This window comes from Panthera uncia, assembly GCF_023721935.1.
Source record: "Panthera uncia isolate 11264 chromosome B3 unlocalized genomic scaffold, Puncia_PCG_1.0 HiC_scaffold_2, whole genome shotgun sequence".
In the NCBI taxonomy this organism is placed as follows: domain Eukaryota; kingdom Metazoa; phylum Chordata; class Mammalia; order Carnivora; family Felidae; genus Panthera; species Panthera uncia.
In genome coordinates this window covers 3,483,722-3,509,633 of record NW_026057583.1, presented here as the reverse complement: position 1 = coordinate 3,509,633, position 25,912 = coordinate 3,483,722, and the positions used below count along the sequence as shown (strand labels likewise).

At 40.1% G+C, this 25,912-nt stretch overlaps 1 protein-coding gene across 1 annotated transcript in view; it reads right to left on the bottom strand.

Moving 5' to 3' along the window:
• ADAMTSL3 (ADAMTS like 3) overlaps nt 1-25,912 on the bottom strand; it is a 349,469-nt gene that overhangs the window by 154,847 nt on the left and 168,710 nt on the right. Inside the window, 2 exon segments of the mRNA XM_049614336.1 lie at nt 2,608-2,765; nt 9,634-9,708. Coding sequence (XP_049470293.1) covers nt 2,608-2,765; nt 9,634-9,708 — 233 coding nt within the window.

The window sequence follows — 25,912 nt, the reverse complement described above, 5'->3', positions numbered from 1 at the left end:
TTAAAAACTGAGAACAAACTGAGGGTTGATGGGGGGTGGGAGGGAGGGGAGGGTGGGTGATGGGTATTGAGGAGGGCACCTTTTGGGATGAGCACTGGGTGTTGTATGGAAACCAATTTGACAGTAAACTTCATATATTGAAAAAAATAAATAAAATAACCATCGTTTCTCAGGAAACCAATTTGACAATAAATTTCATATTTAAAAAAAGAAATAAATGACAAAAACGGTAATATAAAAAATAAAATAAAATAGCCATCGTTTTTTATGTTTTCGGTTTTTTTATGTTTTCAGTGTCCTCTCAAATCTTTTTTTTAATGTTTATTTATTTTGAGAGGGGGGAGGAAAGGCAAAGAGAGAGGGGCAGAGAGAATCCCAAGCTGACTCTGCATCGTCAGCACACAGCCTGACGTGGGGTTTGATCTCATGAACCATGAGATCATGACCTGAGCCAAAATCGAGAGTTTGACGCTTAACCAAGTGAGCCACCCAGGTGCCCCACATCCTCTCAAATCTTAAAAAAAATGTACACACACCAACCTGTAGAAATATATGGTTTATGTGTATGTGGTTTTTTTAATGCATGGTGACAATAAAAAGTATATTTTCCATGCTGATGCAGCAACCAAACAATATCTTGAAAGGGTGACCTTTGTGGCTATTCCTTCCATTCCATCATTTTACAAGGACCTCCCACGCAGAGATCTCCAAGATGACCTGAGAAGAACACACGTTGTCTAAGAAGGAATGAAAACAGGATTAAAAAAAGAAAAGGTGCCTATGTGTGTGCATGTGTGCATGTGTGAATGCATGTGTGTGTGGATGTGTGTGTGTGGATGTGCGCGTGCATGTGTGTGCAGATGTGTGTGCAAATGTGAGTGCATGTGGGTGCGTGTGCGAATGCATGTGTGTGGATGTGTGCATGCATGTGTGTGCATGCACGTGTGTGCAGATGTGTGCGTGTGTGTGTGAGTGTGTGTGTGTGTGTGTGTGCACGTGCATGCAAGGGTGTACTTTAACTACTTGAGAATCAAATGGGAAAACCCTCAGGGGCAAAAGCAGCACAGAACTTTGGCATAACAATGCGCCCGAGAGAAAGACTAGAAGGAAAGGAAGATGACAATCATACTTCCCAAAAGCCTTTTAAAAATGCGGGGCGCCTGGGTGGCTCAGTCGGTTAAGTGGCCGACTTCGGCTCAGGTCATGATCTCGCGGTCCGTGAGTTCGAGCCCCGCGTCGGGCTCTGTGCTGACAGCTCAGAGCCTGGAGCCTGTTTCAGATTCTGTGTCTCCCTCTCTCTGACCCTCCCCCGTTCATGCTCTGTCTCTCTCTGTCTCAAAAATAAATAAACGTTAAAAAAAAAATTTTTTTAAATAAATAAATAAAAAAAATGCGATTGTCCAAAACTAACACTGGCTTAATGCTTTAAGGGTCTGACACAGAAGTCACTTACACATCTGTGAACAGCAAGGAGTGTCTGTGAAAGGCAACCTACGTGTCTGTGAACCGACGCTCATGCCTTCAAAGTCAGGAACACAACAGGGAGCAGTGGGGACCACGGCGCGGACAGAGTGTGCCCTGATGGGAAAGCCCCTGGTAACCTGCTGCAGCCAGTTCTTGCTAGGACCAACTTTGAACTAGGAGTTCCATCTTCCCATTTTAAAGAGAAGCATAAAAATAGCTGATAGTTTTAGGTTAAATTCCTCGATTTTTAAATGTCGACCATGTACAACTCAGTCTCAAAGAAACAACACTGTGCAGCTCAACGCCTGGCTGGCCACACTGCAGGCTGAATCTGGAACACAGGACATCGGTGTGCAACCAGGAACATTCTGTGACAGATAGTTATGTGGTACACGGACAGGTCTTTCGAAGGCATTGAGGGCACGGGTAAAGCCCTTCCGGGCTGTTACTTGCTTTTCTCCATTTTCGTTTGGAATGAGTTTCTGAAAAGGGTTGGGACAAAACCACCCACGGAAATGCCCTTTCTCTTCTTCATGTCTTTGGTATTTTCAGTTTCATCAGAAGAATTTTCACACTGTGTTACCTTGGAAATAGATTGGCCACTCTATTTCATATCCTCTGACTGAGGAAAGATGCACCCTGATTCGCCAAGAGAGGGGACAGAGGCTCAGGGTTAGAAACAAGAAGAGTTCTTAGAAGGACCCCTATGACGTGCCCAACGAGCGCATGTGATGAGATACAACTGAGGAAACAAACCAGGAAGGAAAGGGATGAGCCCCCATTTTCTCTGCAAGGAGACAGCACGCACAACACATTAGGACATGCAGCATTGAACCGTTGACCATTTTCACGAAACTCCGCCTAGAGGTTTGAAACTGAACACAACCAGAGTCTATAAATGCAAAAACAATCCCTCCCCTAAAAAAAGTGAGGTTTTTTTCCTTAACTGGTGGGGTTGAGAAGCAGAAACTAGAGGGAGATGAACAATTTTTAGGAAGCCACTGCCAAGATGGAAAGACTCATGATACGTGCTCGGTGTAGAAACAATCACTGATGACTTCCTGGTAAACAAACGTAGTGTTTCAAAAACTCAAGATGTGAGGAGCTTCAGATGCAGGACATTTGAGAAAAGGTGCATCGTACCTTGAAAATGAAATCAGCCATCAAAGGTCCTGGGATCTTAAAGGTCTGCCTCTCCGAGCCCCTCTGAAATTCAACTGTGGTGTTTTCTACAACAAAAACTCCAGGGCTGTTAAAGCTGTGTTCTCTTTTGCTTCCTTGAAGTGTTTTTGATTCGATAACTAAAATTTAAAAACAGAAGTGAAATGAGAGAACTATCTTGAAAGCATTCGTTCTATTTCAAAAATTATTTCACTACACGTATACCAGCATAGGAAGTAGCAGGATTCTCGCACCGAGAGTCGTGACAGCGAGGCTTTTCTTTCCAGGAATTAACTTTATTTGTGCCAGCACTGCTCAGTTGAGTTCATACCTGAAGAACTGAGCCCCGAACGCCACGAGGCAGAGGTTCTTATACACTTTCTATTTCTTTGTCTCCCGTAGATGGTAACACACAAACATGCAGTCTGATTAAGCGGTCTCATGTTACAAGGTCGTGAGGGATGTTGTCACATACACGTATAGCCAGGTTGCCTTGAGTTTTTGTTTTTTCCTTAGGGAGGGGACCCTACCACAATGATATCAACACAATATCAACATAGCCACTTAGCTTACATGGACTCAGATTGGTGGGATACATATGCAAGCTTTTTAGTCGTCCACAAAGGTGTGAGGTCCAATTGGGTCTATGCAACAATTTGGAGCCATTCCCACAATAAGGGGAAAGAGAAAACATCTTTCTTCATACTTTTTCATGATGTCGCTATTATTCAAAGTAAAGATATGTTACTCATTTGATCATCCATTGAGAAGATCTTAAGCCCAGTCTTTTATTTGGACAAAACCACCGTGAATTTTGAACTTGCTTTTTTTTTTTCCAAGTAAACTTTTCATATTGAAATATAGATTCACAGGAAGTTGCAAAAATACTAGAGAGGTCCTATGCACCGTTTTGCCCAAGGGAACAGTTACATCTTATATAGTAACTACATTGCAGTACGAACACCAGGAAATCAACATTGGTAAAATGTGCACATTCCTATGCCATTTTATCACACATCACCAGGATGGAGACACAGCACTATTTCATCACCACAAAGATCTCTCTCCCGCATGTTATCTCTTCATTCACATTTGCTTTTATATGAACAGAAGGGCTTTTAGACCTCCTACAGAAAAATGTCAACAGTTTAACCAAAACAGCATTTCTACTTTTTGTAAAGGATATTTCTTTCTGGTCTAAGGTTAAAAAAAAAAAATGCAGGGGCGCCTGGGTGGCTCAGTCGGTTGAGCATCCGACTTCAGCAAAGGTCATGATCTGGCGGTCCATGAGTTCGAGCCCCGCGTCGGGCTCTGTGCTGACAGCTCAGAGCCTGGAGCCTGTTTCAGATTCTGTGTCTCCCTCTCTCTGTCCCTTCCCTGCTCATGCTCTGTCTCTCTCTGTCTCTCAAAAATGAATAAACGCTAAAAATTTTTAAAAAATGTATGGCCAGGGCCCGGGGTACATGCATTTCTGACCCCAGCTCTCTTTCCATCTCTGCCTTGGGTTTTCACTGTCTTGTTTCTAAAATGTGGAGTCAGGACAGACAATATCACAGATCTTCTGCTCTGAAAGCTTTACTTGATTCATGCATATTCAATGGCCCTTCGACCACCTTGAACCAAGGACACGACAGAACCCGAGCCCCAGGAAAGCTGAGAAAACACAACAAAACCGTCTGGCATCGGGGGCTGCTATCTGCACGCGGCTGTGTTTGGCTGTTTTCCTTTGATTTCTCTCTGCTCTCTGGAGCATCTGTGGGAATCCAAGAGCCCTGGACAGACTGCATAACATGCATTAGGAGACATCCCTGATTATGCCTGACAGGCAGGCTGGGAACTTCTCTGGGAAAATTCAGAGCTCCTTGATCTACAGGAGTCATTAGCGGTCGAAGAATACTGCCGGCTACTTTCAGCCACACAAAACCCTAACCACGCTGGCCCTGATCGCTACGACCACAGTGGATTTTTGGAAAGCGTGAGATTAAATTCATTTCCTGGTTCCAATGAAGATATAAAACTGTTACAAAGTGAGCTGTCAGAAAAACAAAGATGGGACACTAGAGATAGTAAGAAGGCCCCACACCGCATGGATCATCCCTCTGCAGTAAAGGAGGAGTAACAGTGAGCATTCTGGCAACATCAAAGCACACGGCGAAACTGGACAAAATCCATCCACACGGAGGGCTTGAAAGACACCGAGCTTCTAGACGGAGGTTCAGCCTGAAATGAGTTGAGGTTAAATGCAGATAGTGTTCAGCGGCTTCCACGGCTGTGCTGGGGTTGCTTCAGCACTGCGTTAGCCTCTGCTAGGATCACAGCTTCCTAAGTGTCATCGGAATGCGAGTCACAGCAGAGATGCTGGAATCTGGGAGGAAGGGGAAGGCCGGTCGGACATCCAGCCTTGAAAACCAAAGGCCAGCGTTTCTGTTAGTCTGGTCCTGGTGTTTTGTTTTGTTTTTGCTACCAAATCTATTCCATTACTTGGACAGTGTCCAGGACTGTTAGGGGCAAGGGCATGAGAACTTCAGGGAGCAAACCCACTCTTTTTGCCCTTTTTTCAAGGGCAGGTGAATTATCCAAACCACTCTTTCCCTCCACTGACACATATATGCTCATGAAAAAACTGTCTTTATGGCTTTTTTTTTTTTTTTTTCAGAAGGTTTCCAGCTCTCTAGGTTGCAAATGCTGGCTGCATAGGTAGGACGTGGAAGGCAGGTTCTCTGATCGCTACTGTGTAAGAGTCAAAAGTGGGCGACTGAAGAGGGGAGTTCATGGATACAAGTGATTCAGATCATATGGACTAACAGAGCCACTGTGATGAATCCACAGGCGAGGTGGAGACCGGTGGAAAGCAACAATTCAGATGATGTGTTGACTTATAAATCCATTTTTAAGTGTTTATTAATTTTGAGCTTTCTGCTGTATTTGACTGCAGCCCTATGTTGTGATGATGTACAATTCGTGGCTACTAAGAAATGCACACGGCCCTTCAGGTGATAGAGGTTTTCCGGACCCCTCCGTGGTTTCTGCAGCAAGATGGCTTGTCCTGGGTGGAGACCAGGAAGCCCCTAAACATACCCACCACTAAAGGCAGAGGGTGTGTGCCTTTGGCCCTGCTGTCCACCGCTGACTTCTTTCTCCTCCTCAGGCTTAAAAAGGTGGGGGGTTGCAGAGAAGAGTGAAGGAAAAGATGATGTGCGGTCTCCAACAGATAAAAGGAGAATCGGAAGTCAAGATGCTTTCAAATTCCCCAAATCTTCACAGCTCAAGTCTATGATGGTGCCTTTAAATAGTCTGATCCAGGGCACCTGGGTGGCTCAGCTGGTGAAGCACCTGACTTTGGCTCAGGTCATGATCTCCTGGTTCGTGAGTTCTAGCCCCATGTCAAGCTCTGTGCTGACAGCTCGGAGCCTGGAGCCTGCCTCGGATTCTGTCTCTCTCTCTCTCTTTCTCTCTCTCTCTGCCCTTCCCCTGTTCACACTGTCTCTCTCTCAAAATAAATAAACATCTAAAAAATAATAAATAAATAAATAAATAAATATTCTGATTCATTCCAGTTGTTTATCAGAGAGATATCTACAAAGATGATGGAAGCTTCTAGCTGCTTCCAGCGGAAGGGTGTGCACGGAGAAGCACCAGTCCAGGCATCTCTCTTTCAAAAGAGGTTAGCCTTCTGCTAACCATCCTCAAAAGGTCTCCTTAAATTCCAAGGCCACTAAAGTCCCGTTAGGTAAACATACTGAGCGTTCACACAGCTACGGCAGTCAGAAATACATCAAACTTAGGTTTCGATGCGACCAGACTCACTAGTCGTTTCCTTTGGTCACTATGCATCTACGCTTGTATTTTTAGAGTCAACCTTTTAACAACACAGGTTTGAACCGCACAGGTCCACTGACACAGGGATTTATTTTCAAGAAACACAGTCCCAGTACTGTCCATGTGTTTTCTCTTCCTTAAGACTTTCTTAATCACATTTTCTTCTCTCTGGCTGACCTTATTGTAAGAATACTGTATATAAAACAGATAATATATAAAATATGTGTTAACTGTTTAAGTTGCCAGTAAGGCTTCTGCTCAACAATAGGCTGTTGGTGGTTTAATCCGGGGGGAGTCAAAAGTTTGACACAGATTCTCCACTGTGCAGGGGTTGGTGCCCTTAACCCCCACATTGTTCAAGGTCAACTGTACATGTCTACACATGGTCAAAAATGATTCTTTTTACCAATAATGCAGGTTTTCAGTTTATGGCACCATGCCTTCTCACATTTACTGCTAGTCAAACACATTTAATGCCAAAGCTTTGCTATAATAAAATCTCCTTCCCAGGAATCCTTTTATTGCGTCCATTTTTGATGTTTTAGGGAAATGGGGGACTATGTTGGGGCCAGGCTTTGGACAGGACTGGAAATTTAGGATCTGAACACCTCTAGGCAGTAGGTAAGACAGACATTCTGTAATTAAATTCCATTCCACAGCAAAGAGACTGACATTAACGTTACTGAGTGTTCTCAGTTCTTAATGATGTAGCCTTTTGGAAGGTTGTAGTTAATGCAGATCTTCAAAGAATGATTTATTTCAGCAAAGTAAGCTTTATTTCAGGAATGTATCTTTGTTTCAAATAAAAAATTAAGAAAACAGTTGTATAAATCAAGAAAATAAAACCACTTCTATATTTAGATGTTCAGAAATGCTAACTAAATCCTTTGTAAACGAAGCCAGTTCTAATCATCAGTAGAGAACGAGAACTTTCAGAAACCCGTCCAGAGTCAATTGCAAGACTGTTCAGAAGGAGAAATGTTCCAAACAACAGCTCTGTCACCTTGGGAGAAATGGGAACATTTTTGAGCCCTGTTCTTGGAACAGTGCCAGTTTTGAGTATAAAGCTATATTTAGTATGCCAGAACATATTTGCATGTAAATGAATATTTTCCCTCAAAGTATTCATTTTTACTTATTCTGTTTACCGTCTACCTATTCTGGTTTTGGAACTTACAAACCCACTTTTGCTTTTCGCAGCTGAATTTTGGGGAACTGCCTTAAGCATCATGAGAAAATTGGGCCCAGTTGCTGAAGATTTTTTAAACATCTTTTTGATACGTCATAAAATCCACATGCCATAAAATATGCCCATTTAAACTGTAGTTTAACGATTTCAGTACATTCACAGAGTTGTGAAAACATCGCCATGATCTAAGTTTAGAACATTTTTGTCATCCCAAAGGAAATCCTGTACCCACGAGCAGTCATGCCCCCATCTCCCCACGAATCTGACTCCCCCAAGCCCCAGGCAACCATCAGTCTCCTTTCTGTCTCCATAGATTTGCTTATTCTGGACATTAGACATAGATGGAATCATATAACATGTGGCCCTTAGTATCTGGCTTCTTTCACATGTTTTCAACGGCCATCCACGTTGTAGCACAGGTCAGTCTTTCGTTGTCTGCTACAGCAAAGTAATGTTCTACATAGGCCACGTTTTATTTATCCATCCGTCAGGTGATGGACATTTGGGCTGGTTTCACTTTATGGTTATTATGAATAATGCTATTATTAACACTCAGCACTTCGTAGTTTTGAATCCAAAATTGTATGTCACAACGGGATCCCTCAAATGATCCACAAGACTTGGGCCTGAATGATTTTTACCTGTTTTCAAAAAACCAAGTTCACATGTGTAAGGATGAAGATTTACTCTCATCAAGAGCTTTAGGCTGTAAGCCATTTTAAAAAGAAGCTGAGAGAATGTTGTGATGCTTCCTTGCAGAGAAAGTCTTGAATAAAGTAACCATTATATGATTGTAAACATTTTGGTATTTTAGTTAAAAAATATTGGTCACACTCTTCTGGTCATAATTCATAAAATGAACTTAAGGGTAAAAAAAAACAAAACAAAAAACCTTTCAAACAATTATTCACCCTTACTGCCCCAAAGATATTCTCTTGCTTCTCTGATTTAGATCATAATGTACTGCAGAATTTCTTGGGTTTTTTTCTTTTCAAGATTTTAATCTATATTACTGGTGATCCTAAACATGTTTACTTAAACATTTTGACATTACCTTTTCTCAGAGAACATTTCTGGTTTGCATGAATTCAAAATACACACACACACACACACACACACACACACACACACACACACATTTAAAAGCTACCAAAGATGTAAGATGCTTGTGGCCCAGAGAAAATTTTATAATCAAAAATCTAGGACAGCGGCTCGGAAGAAAAATGGCAAAAACTGTGTAGCACTTGGATCCAGTGGACCTTGATTTGTGTACCTTTAAAATAGTTATAAATACTGGTTTGTACTTTTAAGGAAAGAGATTGCTGAACTCAGTAAGCTTCCTCAAGGCCAGGGAGCCAGTCTTGGCACAAACCCATTCTCCTGAGAATAAGACTGAGGAAGTCCTGCCTCTGGCCACAAGGAGACCTTGGGAAAAAAGCAAACCTTGGTATTTCCTGTTCTTTTAGGTCCTAAGAGAACAGAAGACAAAGACAGAGGAGATGCCATCTGACTTTGGCCAAAGAAACAATATAGCGGCAATCTTCTATCATTTCAAACTCAGTATTCTGGGAAACCAGTGTTTACTCTCGCCGCCCCTGGACCCGATGTTGTGATGTGCTAGCAACAAAGCTTATACTTTTCAGCCATAATCACTGATATGGTTTTGTGTTTAAAAAAATTCTTTTTGTCCCAAACTGTTGAAATTTCTAGAAAACTCTTGAACCCCATTCTAATCTCCATGTAAAAATAGTTTATCCTCATTGTAACTTCATTTCTTCTCCCACAAGGGGATTAATTCCGACTGGTATATTTCCGTGCACTGGGGCAGAACAGAAAAATTCAGGGTATTGATCATTCCCTAGTGATGGAGACGATTTCAGAGTGGTTGGCAAAATCCTTGAGACGTTTGCCTACCGACCTGAGAACACAATGGAAGATTTTTGTTTTGGCTACATAAACTATCAGAAAATAAAAACATGTCAAGATTAAATTGTACTTACAAAGATGGGCCGGTCCTTTCAGTGTAATTCTTACACTTCGACTGCCTAAAGGAACAGCAATCACATTTTCTTCCCCTGGGAAAGAACACAAGACAAATACAGTAAACCTTGTGCGTGGAAGGCCTAACAACATAAGCAAGTCAGTGAAAACTGGGGGTATTTGCAAAGGGTTCTTTAACCACATTTTTGTCTTATTATCAAGCAATCTCTGGAAAGCACTTACTGTGTGGAAGGCATATTAATACTACTCATAATTTTATCTAAATGCGTTAAAAATTTTTTTAAGTTATTATTTATTTATTTTGAGAGAGAGAGAGAGAGAGCGAGTTGGGGAGGAGCAGTGAGAGAGAGAGAGAGAGAGAGAGAGAGAGAGAATCCCAAGCAGGCTCTGCACCATCAGTGTGGAGCCCAAGGCAGGGCTTGAACTCACGAACTGTGAGATCATGACCTGATCTGAAGTCGGACACTTAACCGACTGAGCTACCCAGGCGTCCCTAAAACTTTTTTTTAATGCTTATTTATTTTTGAGGGAGAAAGAGAAAGAGCACAAGCAGGGGAGGGGCAGAGAGAGAGAGGGAGACACAGAATCCAAAACAGGCTTCAGGCTCTGAGCCGTCAGCACAAAGCCCAAAACAGGGCCCGGACCCAAGAACCACGAGATCATGACCTGAGCCGAAGTTGGATGCTGAACAAACTGAGCCCCCCAGGTGCCCCTTAAATGCATTTTTAAAAGACTAAATTAAAGTTTAAAATCAATGCTACCACCTGTTCAGCCTCCATCTCCAGGCCTCATTCAAGTGCTCTGATGGGGGGTGGGCCACACACTAGGGCCCTCGGGCTAAGCCTGGCCACACTCATTCACTTATGTCCTTTACCCACAAAGGCAGGATTGGGTGGTTGTAAGCGAGAGAGCAAGGCTCACAGGCCTAATCTCTCTACTATCTAGCCCTTCACAGAAAAAAGTCTGAAGATCCCTCGCCTAGGTAATCGCCTTGTGGAAATCCTAGTCTTTAGAGATGTTCTTTTCTTCCATGCTGTTACGCATTCTGAAATTAATTTTCACGGCTACATGATAATCTGGGCTCATGTATAAAATTTTACCCCAGCAGTCCCCCATTTGAACATTAAGTCTGTTACTCCATGATATTAGCCTGTTATCATTGATATGAATTACTCAGAGCACAGACTGTTTTTGTGTAACTTCCAGAGAACACATTTTTTTTTTGTGTGATAAATTCTGGGACAAAATGGTTGGATCAAAGGATGTTACTATGTTTGCTGACTTGTCTGTAAGTGTTCATTACATAAAAATACCTGTTTATTACGGGAAATTGAAAAAAATGCAAACAAGCAAGGAGATAAAACCATTTCTAATCCTGCTGCCCAGAGATTATCACCTCTAACACTTGGATAAATATTCTTTCCAGATTTTGTTTGTTTGTTCCTAATATACATAGGTGCAAAACAAAAAACAAAACAATGAACACTATTTAAATGTCCACTATTAAGGGCAGAGGTGAAACAAACAGTGATACACACATACTCAGGAATACTCTACACCTGATAAAAGTAAAGATAAGAAGCTATAGGACTTGATGTGGAATTAAAGCCAACATACATACTGATGACTAAAAAAGGGAAGCTAAAAAACAATATATGTGGGCAATGATTTCTTGGATAAGACACCAAAAGCACAGGCAACAAATAAAAACAAATAAATTGGACTATATCACAATTAAACTTTTGTGCATCAGAGGATACTATGAACAAGAGTAAAAACGGAACGGGAGAAAATATTTACAAATCACATATCAGATAAGGGGTGAATATCCAGAACATACGAAGAACTTGTACAACTCAACAATGAATAATCAACCCAATGTAAAAACGAGCAAAGGACTGGAACAGACATTTCTCCAAAGAGAATATACACATGGTCATTAAGTGCATAAAAACATGCTCAACATCACTACTCTTTAGGGAAATGCAAAGCAAAACCACAATGAGATCCCACTTCATACCTATTAGGATGGCCATTATAAAAAAAAAAACATAAAATAAAACCAGAAAATAATCCTTAGGATGAGGAGAAATCGGAATACCCATGAACCATTGGTGGGAATATAAAATGGTTCTACCACCAGAAAGAACAGTTCCTCAAAATATTATATACAGAACTACCATATGATTCAGCAATTCCACGTCTGGGTTCAAACCCCAAAGAACTGAAAGCAGGGATTCAGACAGAGACTTGCATACCCATGTTTACAAAATTATTTACAATAGTCAAAGGCGGAAGCAGCCCAAGTGTCCATCCACAGATGAGTGGAAAGACACCACGTGGTAAATACATATAATGGAATAGTATTCGTCCTTAAAGGGGGGCAATTCTGACACATGCTGCGTAACACGGATGAACCACAAAGATGTTATGCTACGTGAAATAAGCCAGTCACAAAAGGATAAATATTGTATAATTCCATTCGTATGAGTAGTCAAGTTCACAGAGACAGAAAGGAGAATGGTGGGTGCCAGGAGTTGGGGTAGGAGACAATGGAGAGTTCTTATTTGTCTAGTGGGTACAGACTTTCAGTTTTGCAAGATAAAAAAGGCTGGAGACAGATGGTGGTAATAATGGTTACACACCAACGTGAACGTATTTAATGCCGCTGAATGATACACTTAAAAATGATTAACGTGACTGGGGAGCCTGGGTGGCTCAGTTGGTTAAGCATCCAACTTCTGCTCAGGTCATGATCTCACAGCTTATGGGTTCAAGCCCTGCATCAGGCTCTGTGCTGATGGCTCAGAGCGTGGAGCCTGCTTCTGCTTCTGTGTCTCCCTCTCTCTCTGCCCTTCCCCCACTCACACTCTGTCTCTTTCTGTGTCAAAAATAAGTAAACATTAAAAAAAATTAAAAAATGATTAACATGATCAATTGTAGGTTATGCATAATTTACCACATTAAAAATGTGTAAGACACAAACTCATTATAAAGTACATGTGTTTAAGTATTGCATTCTCATGTATATGTAATTTTTTTTTAATTTTTTAATGTTTATTTATTTTTGAGAGAGACAGAGCATGAGCACGGGAGGGGCAGAGAGAGAGAGAGGGAGACACAGAATCTGAAACAGTTCCAGGCTCTGAGCTGTCAGCACAGAGCCCAATGTGGGGCTCAAACCCACAAACTGTGAGATAATGACCTGAGCCAAAGTCAGACACACAACCAACTGAGCCACCCACGGGCACCCCCATGTATATGTAACTTATAGCAATATATACATGTATATATTATAATACATTGTGTTGTATATGGATACATGGAATAACACGGTATAAACATAATAATATGAGAATGCATAGCACTGTGCAATTGCATACCAGAAAATAACAGAGTGAGATTTTAATTATTTAATCCTTTAAATTCATGGAAGAGTTTTCACCAAACTGTTGACAGTGGTTAACTCTGGGGAAAGGGATGAAAGTTCCAGAAATTACTGAAGAAGACCATAGTTCTGCATTTTTTTTACTTTTGTATAATGGCAATGTACTGATGAGTTACTTTTCAAATACAATATTATAAAGCTAGTAACATTTTTTACAAAAGAAGATAGAAACTGGGAAAAAAAAAAAAAAAAAAGGACCAGGGCCAAAAAGTTTTACTGGATGAGTTTTGGAAAACCTTAAGTAAATAGGTACGTTGCACATAAAAAGAAGACTGAGGGGCACCTGGGTGGAGTCTTTTGGGTGTCTGACTTCAGCTCAGGTCATGATCTCGCGGTTTGTGGGTTCAAGTCCTGCACCGGGCTCTATGCTGACAGCTCAGAGCCTGGGGCCTGCTTTAGATTCTGTGTCTCCCCCTCTCACTGTCCCTCCCATGTTCATGCTCTGTCTCTCTCTGTCTCTCAATAATAAATAAACGTTAAAAAATAAAAAAAAAGAGATGGAAAGGTTCTCAGTAATATATAACTAAAATAACTCAGATACCCAAACCAAACACAGCACAAAAATAAACAGATGAACCAAATCTTATTTATGATCATAGATATAAAAATAACTAAAACAAAGCAAATTAATTACAGATTGTATCACAAGAATTATGTACCATGACTAAACAGAATATATGCTAAAAACCATTGATTTAACATGATAAAAACTTGTTAACATAATTGGTTATATTAAGAGATCAAAAAAGTTAAATGTTATGATCATTAAATGAATATAAGAAGGTATTTGATGAAATTCAGAACACATTATAAGATTCCTACTAAAGCCAGGAATAGAAAGAAGCATCCTTAATTTAATAAAGAATCAAAAGCATGAGCAGACTGAGTGGTGAAACATTAGAATTATTTCCATGTAGTCAGGAACAAAATGAGGATTATCGTCACCATTTTTTTCCATACTCTTCTAGGGATCACTTTCTTACTCAATGTAATTAGAAAACAAATAACATATAAAAATATATATTGGAAAGAAAATTTTTTAATGCCATTATTTGTAAATTGTCTAAGTAAAAATTCCAGAAGAAAAATCCATTACAGGTCCATATCCCTGAAGAATATAGATGAAAAAATTGTCAACAAAATACTAGCATACCACATTCAGCAGCACGTTAAAATGATCATTCATCAAAATCACGTGGGATTTATTTTCCTAGGATGCAAGGACGGTTCGATATACAATCAATGTGATACATCACATTAACAGAATAAACGAAAAGAATCATATGATCATCTCAATAGAAACAGAGAAAACACACTAACAAATTCAACATCCACTCATGATAAAAACTCTTAACAAATTAGGGATAGAAGGAACATATCTCAACATATTAAAGGCAATATATGACAAGCCCACAGCTAGCATCATATTCAATGGTGAAAGGTTGAAAGCTTTTCCTCTAAGATCAGGAACAACACAGACATTCCCATTCTCACCACTTGTATTCAACACAGCACTGGAAGTGCTAGCTGGAGTAGCAAGGCAAGAAAGAGATAACAGGTATCACAATTGGAAAAGAAGAAGTAAAATTGTCTCTATTTGCAAGTGACATGATTTTATATAAAGACCCTTGAACAATGCAGAGATTAGGGACACCAATCACTCACGCCATCAAAAATCTGCCTATAAATTCCTCAAAAACTTAACTGCTAATAGCCTACTCTTGATCAGAAGCCTTACCAAAAACATAAACAGTTGATGAATGCATATTTTGTATGATACATGTATTATACACTACATTCTTACAATATAGTAAGCTCAAGAAAAGAAAATATTAAGAAAATCATGGCAAGAGGAAATACATTTACAGGACTGGACTGTATTTATCAAAACAAAAATGCACATATAAGTGGACCCATGCAGTTCAAACCCATTGCTGTTCAAGTGTCAACTATCTCAAAAATCCAAAGACATGACCAAAAACATGTCGATCTAATAACAAATTCAGTAGAGTTGCAATATACAAAATTAGCATACAAAAATCAATAGCACTTCTATACACTAAAAGTAAATCTGAAAAAAAGTAAAGAAATTGATCTCATTTACCATAGCATCAAAAACAATACTTAGGAATCAATTTAACTAAGGAGGTGAAAGATCTCTACTCTGAAAACTGCGAGACCATGATGAAAGAAACTGAAGATACATATACATCTAAAGGCATCTTAAGTTCATGGGCTGGAAGAATTAGTATTGTTAAGATGTCAATACTACCAAAGGCCATCTATAGATTTGATACAATCCCTTTAAGATTCCAACAGCATTTTTTACACAAGTAGAAAAAATAGTCCTAAAATTTACATGGAACCACAAAAGACCATAAATAGCCAAAGAAATCCTGAGAAGGAAAAACATAGCAGGAGGCATCAAACTTCTGGATTTCAAAGCTAGACTTAAAAGGCTACACTTACTAAAACAGTGTGGTATATAATAACAACAACACAAACAGACCAACAAAAAGTATTAAGAGCCCAGAAATAAACCCAAGCACATACAGTCAACTAATACTTGACAATGGAGCCCAGGATACTCAACGGAGCAAAGATGGTCTCTTCAATAAACATGTTGGAATAATTGGATTTTTACACATAAAAGAATGAAACTGGACCGATATCTTACACCATTAACAAAAATTAACCTGAAATGGGGTACCTGGGTGGCTCAGTTGGTTAAGCATCCAACTTCAGTTCAAGTCATGATCTCACAGATTGTGAGTTCGAGCCCCGCCTCAGGCTCTGTGCTGACAGCTCAGAGCCTGGGGCCTGCTTCGGATTCTGTGTCTCCCCACCTTTCTCTCTGTCCCTCCCCTGCTTGATCTCTGTCTCTCTCTCAAAAATAAACATTATTTTTTTTAATTAACCTGAAATGAATTAGAGATTTAAATTTAAGAGATTTAAATGGGAAACCAGGAAACTCTGGAAAAAAACATAGGAATAGATGCTCCTTGACATGGGTCTTGTCAACGTTTTTATTGCACAAGCAATAAAATAAAATATAAACAAATGGGACTACATCAAACTAAAAAGGTTTTGCATAGCAAAAGAAACCATCATCAAAGTGAAAAGACAACCTATGGAATGGGAAATATACTTGTAAACCATATATCTGATAAGGGGTTAATATCCAAAAGTTATAATGAATTCATACAACTCCATAGCAAAACAAACAAATAAAAACCCAATTTTAAAATGGGCAAAAGACATGAATAGTCATATCTCCAAAGAAGATATATGAAAGACCAATAGGTACTTGAAAAGATTCTCAACACTCCTGGCCATCAGAAAAATACAAATTAAAACTACAATGAGCCATCGCCTCATGCCTGTCAGAATGGCCAGAATCAAAAAGACAAGAGATAACAAATGCTGGCACAGATGTGGATAAAAGGAAACCCTTCTGCACTGTTGGTGGGATTATAAATTGTAACACCTACCATGGAAAGCAGTATGAAGGATCCTCAAAAAACTAAAACTAGAACAATTATATGATCTAGCAACTCCACTTCTGGGAATATATCCAAAGGAAATGAAAACACTAACCCAAAAAGATATCTGCACCTGCATGAGCACTGCAGCATTATTTACAAAAGTCAAACATGGAAATCAATAGATGAACAGATATAAGTCAATCTATGCCTATGTCTATGTCTATGTCTATATAAATGTATGTGTACACACACACACACACACACACACACACACACACTGGAATATTATTCAGCCATAAAAAATGCGGAAATCCTACCATCTGCAAGAATACAGGGGGACCCTGAAGGCATAATGCTAAGTGAAATAAGTCAGATGGAGAAAAAATACTGTATGATTCCACTCATATGCGGAGTCTAAAAACAAAACAAAACAAAAAACAAATCAATAGACAAAGAGATCCAACTTGTGATTACCAGAGACAGAGGGAGAGGGGAGGGGGAATTGGAAGAAAGTGATCAAAAGGTACAAGCTTCCATTTCCAAGAAATTTAAGACTAGGGATGTAATGTACAGCATGATGACGATAGCTAACGGTGATATAGAACATATAGGAGAAATTTTCTCATCACAAGGAGAATTTTTTTTCCTTTTTCCTTTTCTTATTTCTTTTCTTTTTATTGTATCCATAGGAGAAGATGAATGTTAGCTAAACCTCTATGGTAATCATTTCACAAAATATGTAAGTCATGTTGTATGCTTCAAACCTATACAGTGATGTTTGCCATTTACTTTTCAATAAAACTGGGGAAAAACACTATAACTCCCCAAAAATTCAGAAAGTATTGATATTAAATAAACTGTTTTCCTGCATTTTAATTAATATTTAATTACATACTATAATGATATTTTATAGCTAATATATATTAGACTTATTAAAAGGTTAATATATTAATATACAATATTGCATACATATACATACACTCTAGTATTTATTCCTAGCCTGTCTCCTAAAAATCCAAAAAATATTAACCAACTCAGTAGCAATGAACACCCATGCATCCATAGGGTGTCTCCAAATACCATTTCCCACTAAAAAGAACCAGCGCGTCTTTAAAGAAATGGTTCCGTCCAGGTCTGGGTCAGAAAATGAACTAGATAATCCTAGAACACTATGGAATAACAAAAGTACGGGAGCTCTCAAAGACATGAGTCATGTGAACTGAGCTGGAATTACATGAAAGGGAGTCAACATAAGAGTATCCAACTGGGCAAAAATGTGACAATTTGGACATTAACAAGAATAATAACTGCAATGGAGCAGATCACATGAAATATGTTTAAATCCTTAAGCTCATACTAACACTGGAAAAAAATCACTGGTCACATTTTGAGGATGCTACAAGCCAACTCATTATTTTGAAAAATGGTAAATAAAGACAAAAGAATAATTCCTTTACCATGCCTTTTCACACAAATTACACTTCAGGGAAACCAAATAGTTTATAAGGTGAAGTTTTTCTTTATAGAAGTATCCAAGCTGATAAATGAAGCACTTACATAATATTATCATTTATACATTAATTATCATTGATGGCTATAACATCACAATAAGACAGAAAACCATACATCATGTGCCTCCTAATATGATGTGATAGGAAATGCATAACACCAGCTTTAAACTACTCTTACCAGAACAAGCAAATACACTGGAATATGATCAAGCCTTTACATCTAACTACCTATTCACACGAAATGTATAGTGCAAAGGAACATAATATACCACATCATGGAAATGTAATGAGAAAAATATAGATTATGGGAAAACCTGTTAGACAAATAAACAGTTTCCTTAACAAATAAATCTCAAGGGAAAAAAATAGAAGGGTGTGCTTATAATGAAAAATGAATTAAACATAATTAAGAATAAAAAGAGAGAAGAACATACTTCTAATTAAAAAATAATGAAGAAACATAACATCCAAATGCAACATACAGACCTTATATAGAGACTAACTTGAATAAGTAAGCAAAAATGATGGAGTAAGGACTCTGAAAGCCACTCTTTCATGAAAATACTAGGAAAAAACGGTCAGAATTCACCGTTTCAAAATTCTGGAAAGTAACTTAAGGCTTGTAGAGCAAAGCCTGAGCTCAAATCTGAGAAAAATTGATTAAAGAAAATCCCCTGATAAGAACAACAAATTTTGTGGCATTTTAAATTGCCTGTTCCCATATTCCCCATTCTCAGCCTCTGTTGTAACCTTAAAGACCAACAGCATTATCGCTGTGAAAATCAGCAGCCCAGAAGATGCCAGGAGATGCTGCAGGGGCAGAATATGGTTGGAGCTCCTTCAAAGCCCCAATTCTCAACTGTCTTTGCTTGACTTGCACAGTGGTTCCCTGGAGGGCCTCACTCACAAAGATGTCTTTATTTTACGTACCTAGGGGCCTGCCCAGTACAAACAGCCTTTTCCTGAGGGGCGCTTGTCCAAAACAATCAGAGGCAATTTGTTAACACTGAGGCTGCCCAAGGTGGTAGATAACAGTTGAAGAAAACCATAAGCTATCCAAAAAGCTTAAAGGGGAAATCTGGAGAAATAGAGATGCCCACAGGGAGCTTTGGAAAGCTCCATCGTATTCCTGGGAATCTAGAAGGCCACACATACAGGCTGGGCTATATGCACGTCAGGGCTGTGAGTATACTCAGAAAAGACCTGAAAAGGCCCTACGTTCTCACCCCTGGCTGACCTTGAGGCTCTGCAACAAGAAGGAAGTGTAGGTTATAACAGAGTTGTCAGATGTCTGGCTGAGTGTTGAACTGTGCCTCCACACATACATAGAGCCCTTCAGCAAAGACTTGTTGATTTCTGACATTTTAAGTCTCTATCCAATCACTAGTTGACCGCTAAACCAACTGAGCAGTCTTCAGTAGCTACATGGGACAAAGGATACAGACCTCACAAAATTGGGTCCGAGAAAATCACTAAACAAACAGTAGCCACCAAGAGTGACACACTTGGGGTGGGGTGGGGTGGGGTGGGGCAGGGAGAATCTGATTTCCAGATATGCAACATTATATTGAAGATGTCTAACTTTCAACAAAAAGTTACAAGACCTACAAAAAAAATAAGAAAGTATGGCTCATACACAGGAAAAATAAAAGCAACCAATAGGAACTGTATCTAAATAAGCCCAGAGTTGGAATTTTACACAAAAACCTTAAACAAGCTATTTTAAATATGCTCAAAGAACTAAAGGAAATCATATTTAAACTGAACAAGTAAACTATAATATTTATGAGATGATCTGAAAAAAGTGAACACAGACTGGATATTTGATGATATTAAGGGATTAGTTAGTGTTAATTTTTAGATATAATAATGGCATTGTGATTACGTTTTTAAAGTAAAACCCCTAATTTAGGGGTGCCTGGGTGGCTCAGTCGGTTAAGCACCTGACTTCAGCTCAGGTTGTGATCTCGCCGTTCTGAGTTTGAGCCCCATACCAGACTCTGTGCTGACAGCTTAGAGCCTGGAGCCTGCTTAGGGTTCTGTGTCTTCCTCTCTCTTTGCCCTACCCCACTCATGCTCTGTCTCTCTCTGTCTCTCAAAAATGAATAAACGTTAATTTTTTTTTAAAAGAGAGTCTTAATTTAGAAGAATAAAGGTCTAAGATTTAAACTTAATACTCTGGAAAATATATAAAAAAATAAAACAGAACTCATGATATGATTGTCAGACAAAGTTTAATTCAAGGGAAAAACACATTAAATATTTAAAGGAAGAGCACTTCATAATAATCTAGGGAATAATTCAGCTATCATGACCTTCATATATGCTTTAGATACATGGTACTGAAATATATGAAGCAAAATCTATAGGAACATAAGGAGAAATAGGAGAAAATGCCTATTAATAATAAGACAATAATACACAACGTGGGGCTTAAACGCACAACCCTGAGATCACGACCTGAGAAGGGACCTAGACTCGGGACACTCAACCGACTGAACCATGGAGGTGCCCCATATCTTTCGATTCTTTAAAAAAAAATTTTTTTTAATGTTTATTCATTTTTGAGAGAAAGACAGAGTGTTAGCAGGGGAGGGGCAGAGAAAGGGAGACACAGAATCTGAAGCAGGCTCCAGACTCTGAGCTGTCAGAACAGAGCCTGACCCAGGGCTCGAACTCACGAACCAACGAGATCGTGACCTGAGCTGAAGTCGGATGCTTCACCGACTGAGCCACCCCAGGTGCCCCAAGAATTAAAATGACCAGAAGATTATGAAAAGATGCCCAACTCACTGGTAATCACAGAAATGCAAACTGAAAACAAGATACATTTCGCTTATCCCATTAGTAAAAATGAAATGCTCTCATAAATTTTAATCTGTTTGTGAGGATGATGGTAAATCCTACGGGAGGAAAAATTAGCAGTGTCTTTGAAAAATAAAAACATATAATCAAAGATACACTTGTACAAAGGTGAACAAGCAGAGCGAAACCAAGAAAAAAACCTAAATGTTCATTAATACGAGTCTGGTTAAATAGATCATGGCACATCTTCCTAGGCCATCACTTTAAAAAGATAAAGCAGACTTTTGAGAACTAATAGGAAAAACCTCAGTGATAAAATTCAGTTGTAAAAAAATTATATTTAATGATCGGTTCTGTATGGCTCTCAAATGCATACGTGTATGAAGGTCTGTGTTATGTTATTCACACAGGACAAACATGACTCATAAGACACAACAGCCCAAGCTCGTAAAGATTTTGCAAGAGTGCTCAGCCCAAGTGATGTGCCCAAATAGGTTTCTGTCAGCTCGGAGAAAGCCTTCGAATTTACATGCATTTTCAGAACAAACTTTTATTGCATATACAATGTGCTATTTGTTTACTGTATGAAATTTACAGCATCCAGGCAAAGGAAATAAGCATGTCATGAATCAGTCACAACACCAATATGTTATCATATTATTGTGTATTCTTCTTGGGGTGCTGGGAAATTGGTGACTATGTATGATATATATTAATAACTCATGGTAACATTAATTAATATTACGGTATCATTTAATTAATTAGTTAAAACATTAAGGAATATTTTTTTCTAAAAATATGAAAAGGGACAGAAGGATATACTCTGGAAGGTAAAAGTCACTCTCTATGACCTCACAAACTCCAAAGCAATTCCATTCTTTAGGGGCTGGCACTACAGATATTCGTTATGTGTGTGCGTGCGTGCTCTAACCACCACCCACTGACTGTTACACACTCAAGTGAAACCTTTCAGACCAGAACCCGTGGCATGTGATTTTGGCCAGAAGAGCTCAAACCTGGGAACAAATGTTCTGCTGCGTAGAAGGCAACGAATCCCCAGTTGTTCACAGTACTAACCTTGGAGAGAAGCGGACATTGTAGGGCAGCCGGGACAGGGGATGGCTAGGGATGGGGGGCAACCTATAATCCAGTGTTAAGGATTTAACGTCCCTAGAATTACGGGAAAAGAAACCTGTACTTCCAGTGTTAAACACCTTCTCCCAAGGGGCAATCTCCTATCATTTCTGTAACTCTCCCGGACAGCGCGATACATCTGAGGAAGTCTCGGTGATACTTTTATAGGGTTGTACCTCCCAGAAGCACCTGGAGGACTTGTTAAAGCACAGATTCCTGCCCCAGCCATTGAAATCCTGACCCAGAAGCAAAGGGTGAAACTCAAGAATGTGCCCATCTCGCAGCCTCCCAGGGGTGCCGATTCTGCACGCTTGTGAGCCCTGCTGTGCGTAGCACTGATATGGGGCGGAGAGAGGGGAGACGCCGGTCCTGATGGCAGTAAGGGAGGCCTGTGCCACGGTCACAAACTTGTCAGCATGGCTTCACCTTTCCTGCAGAAATGGCAGAGCTCTACCTTTGACCAGAAATGCAGTGAGGAGTCTAGGAAGACAGAGGACTTTGAGGAGGGAGGTACCAACAGTACAATAGTACCTCCATAGCACTAGGAAAAAAAAAAAAATGTCAATGGGCTTTGTAAAAGCAGCTTCAATTAGTAGCGGGCACAGCAGGCTGTGGTTTGAGAAGTAAAGTGACAGTGAAAGAGCAGAGCAGAAGTATAAGCAGTTTTGCCAAAAGCTGTCAGGAAAGGTAGGTGAAAGATTAGGGTAGCAGCGAAAGGTGTGGAGAATTTAAAAATACCTATATTTTTATATGCGATGCACACACAATCGTTAAAATCATACTTGCTTGACATCACTCATCCTCAGGGAAATGCAAATTAAACCCACAGTGAGAGATGACTGTGCACCTGTCAGAACAGCGAAAATCAAAAACAAGAAGTAACAAGTACCGGGGAGTGCAGGCACTGTGGGAAACAGCGTGGGGGTTCCCCAAACATTAAAAATAGAATTACCATATAATTCACTAATTCCACTCCTGGGTATTTACCCAAAGGAAATGAAAACACTAATGTGAAAAGATATACGCACCCCTATGTTTACTGAGGCACTGTTCACAATAGCCAAGATATGGAAACAGCCCAAGTGTCCATTGATTGACGAATGGATGAAGAAGAGGCGATATATATACAATGGAATATTACTCAGCCATAAAAACGAATGAAATGTTGCCATTTGCAACCATGTGGACGGAGCTGGAGAGTGCCACGCTAAATGAAAACAAGTCAGACAGAGAAAGACAAATACCGTATGATCTCATTCATATGTAAGAATTCAAGAATTCAAGAAAAACAAACGAACAAAGAAAAGAAAAAGGGACCAAAACAAACAAATAACCCAGATTCGAAAATACAGAGAACACGCTGATGGCCACCGGAGGGGAGGGAGGCGGGGGTGGGTGGGTGAACTAGGGTATGGGGACCAGGAGTGCACCTGTCGTGATGAGCACTGAGAAGTGTACAGAATTGTTGAATCGCTATATTGTACACCTGAAATATACCACTTTGTGTTAACTGGATAAAAAATTATACTTGCATTTAAAGTGGGAGAAATCTGGGGTCTCTTTTAACCCTGATGGGAAAGGAAGAGAGGGAGGGATAGAGGAGAGAGAGGAGATCATGGGCGGCGTGAGATCTCTGAGGAAGCAGAGGGGCTGGAATCCAGAACGCAGGTGGAGAGATTAATTAGCCCCGGAAAGAAAGACCCTTGTGCTTCTAGAACAGGAGGCAGCAAGGCATGATTGCACACAGCTGCAGGGCGAGGTCTCTTCGGGTGGTTGCTGTTCTACTGAGACGGTCTTCACAATCTTCTCTGGAGTCTAGCATACAATCAGTTTTTCTAAATGGCCCATAACTGCTTGAAAAGACAGTATATTCCCTCCCAATGCAATGTTCAGAAATACCCCGTTCATGTAACAATAATTACATTGCGTGTCAAAGTTTCTCATCGTAGTTACTTCTTCCAATTTCTTCTCACACACTTAAAGGTTTTTTATCTTCTTTATATGTTTTGACGGAACGGCATTTGTTTGCAAATTTTGAAAACTGATTTTTGATTACCGATGGATCTAAAGTACTCACCTTTGTTATTTTCCTTTTTGCCTGAAATTCTACTCGCTCTGATATAAATACGGCAATCATGCTTTGTCTGTCTGGTCTATCACAATCCTCCTGGTCAATTCCCCTTCAGTCTGGAGCCACCCAGAGCTGGAGATCGTGCAGGAGGGAGGAGGCTAAGTACAGCGGGAGCAGGCTGATCCTTGTGTTTCCGGGCACGCTACATATAGACCATTTAACGTGTCTTAGCACAAGTTTGCAAAAGAGACCACCAATCAGATCTGACTCGGAGGCCGCTTTAACATATACTTTCTAATGGCATAGGATCCAATGGTTGAGAACGTAGCGCATGGAGGGAAGACTCCTTCTCTGTCCCATCCTACAATATGATGGCAATAGGTCCACGTCTGGGAGCACTCAGATTTGGTGGTGGTGGGGACGGCGGTGGTGGTGACAGATTACGGGTTCTGGCTGAGTATTTTCAGTGTTTGAACTATTCCAAAACGTGTTTAACATTTAAATTCAAGTTAGTTAACATACGGTGTCGTCTTGGCTTCAAGGGTTGAACCCAGTGATTCATCTCTTACCTGTAACACCCAGTGCTCGTCCCAACAGGTGCCCTCCTCAACGCCCATCCCCCATTTAGCCCATCCCCCCACCCACCTCCCCTCCAGCAACCCTCCGTTTGTTCTGTCTTTAAGAGTCTCTTATGGTTTGCCTCCCTCTCTGTCTTTATCTTATTTTTGCTTCCTTTCCCCTATGTTCATCTGTCGTGTGCCTCAAATTCCACACAGGAGTGAAATCAGGATATGTGTCTCTTAAATTTGGAGTAGAAGATCCTTCACACTGCTACTCACTGGGCCATCTCCCAGGGCTGCTTCTTGTCACACATTAAATGTCACCTGCATTATGTTTACTCTACAAACTATCGGGAAAGGCCATATGGATGGGGGTCAGGGTCACAGGTGCTGGAGCCACATGACCTGGGTTGGAATACCAGTGCTGCCACTTGGGACTGCTGTGTGACCTGGGGCAAGTTTCTTGCCTTCTCTGAGCCTCAGAGGCATCTGTAAAATAAGGATAATAAGCATACTTGTTTCAAGGGAGTTTTGAGGAGGTTCAATGCGGTAAGTTACGCTCAGGGCTTAGAAGAGAACCTAACCACCAGAAGGGCTGGGTAAGGGTAAGTTATTCAAACTTCGCTGAGCACTTACTACGTCCCCAGGCAGGATGCCAGGTAACTTGAGATAAATTACCTCCTTTATTCTAATACAGTTACAATAAAATTTTTATTAACTTTTCTACAGTTCAGAGAACTGGATTTTTTTTTTTTTTTCAGGTTGAAATGACTTTGCCAAGATCACAGATTTCCAAGGCACTAGGGCTGAGGTCAGGACCAAAAGTTACTCTTAACTCTTCTACTGTGAGACCAAATTGCAACTGTGTAAACCCAAACTCACTCATCAGAAGCCCGTGCGGCACAGACTTTCTGTTTCATGGGTCTCGCTTGTTTTGCAATCTCGGGGCTGACCTAAGGATCCATTAAATTTGCTTCCACGGATTTCCCTCCCACACATAAGTGCTCAACCCCAGCTGTTCCATCATATTTTTTGTATGTCTCATTTCCTGCTACAGATCACAGTTCCACTAAGTAGCAAGATGTACGGGAAATAAACTGTCCACACAATATTAACTTAATCAATAAACATCAGGGTCAGCCCAGAAGGACTGTAATTTATAGCAGATTGTTTATTTCACAGCGAAGTCCAACTAGAATTGTCCAACCTAAACTATCCGTTCCACGGTAATATGGGAAAAGAGAAGAAGTTTTATGTTCATTTT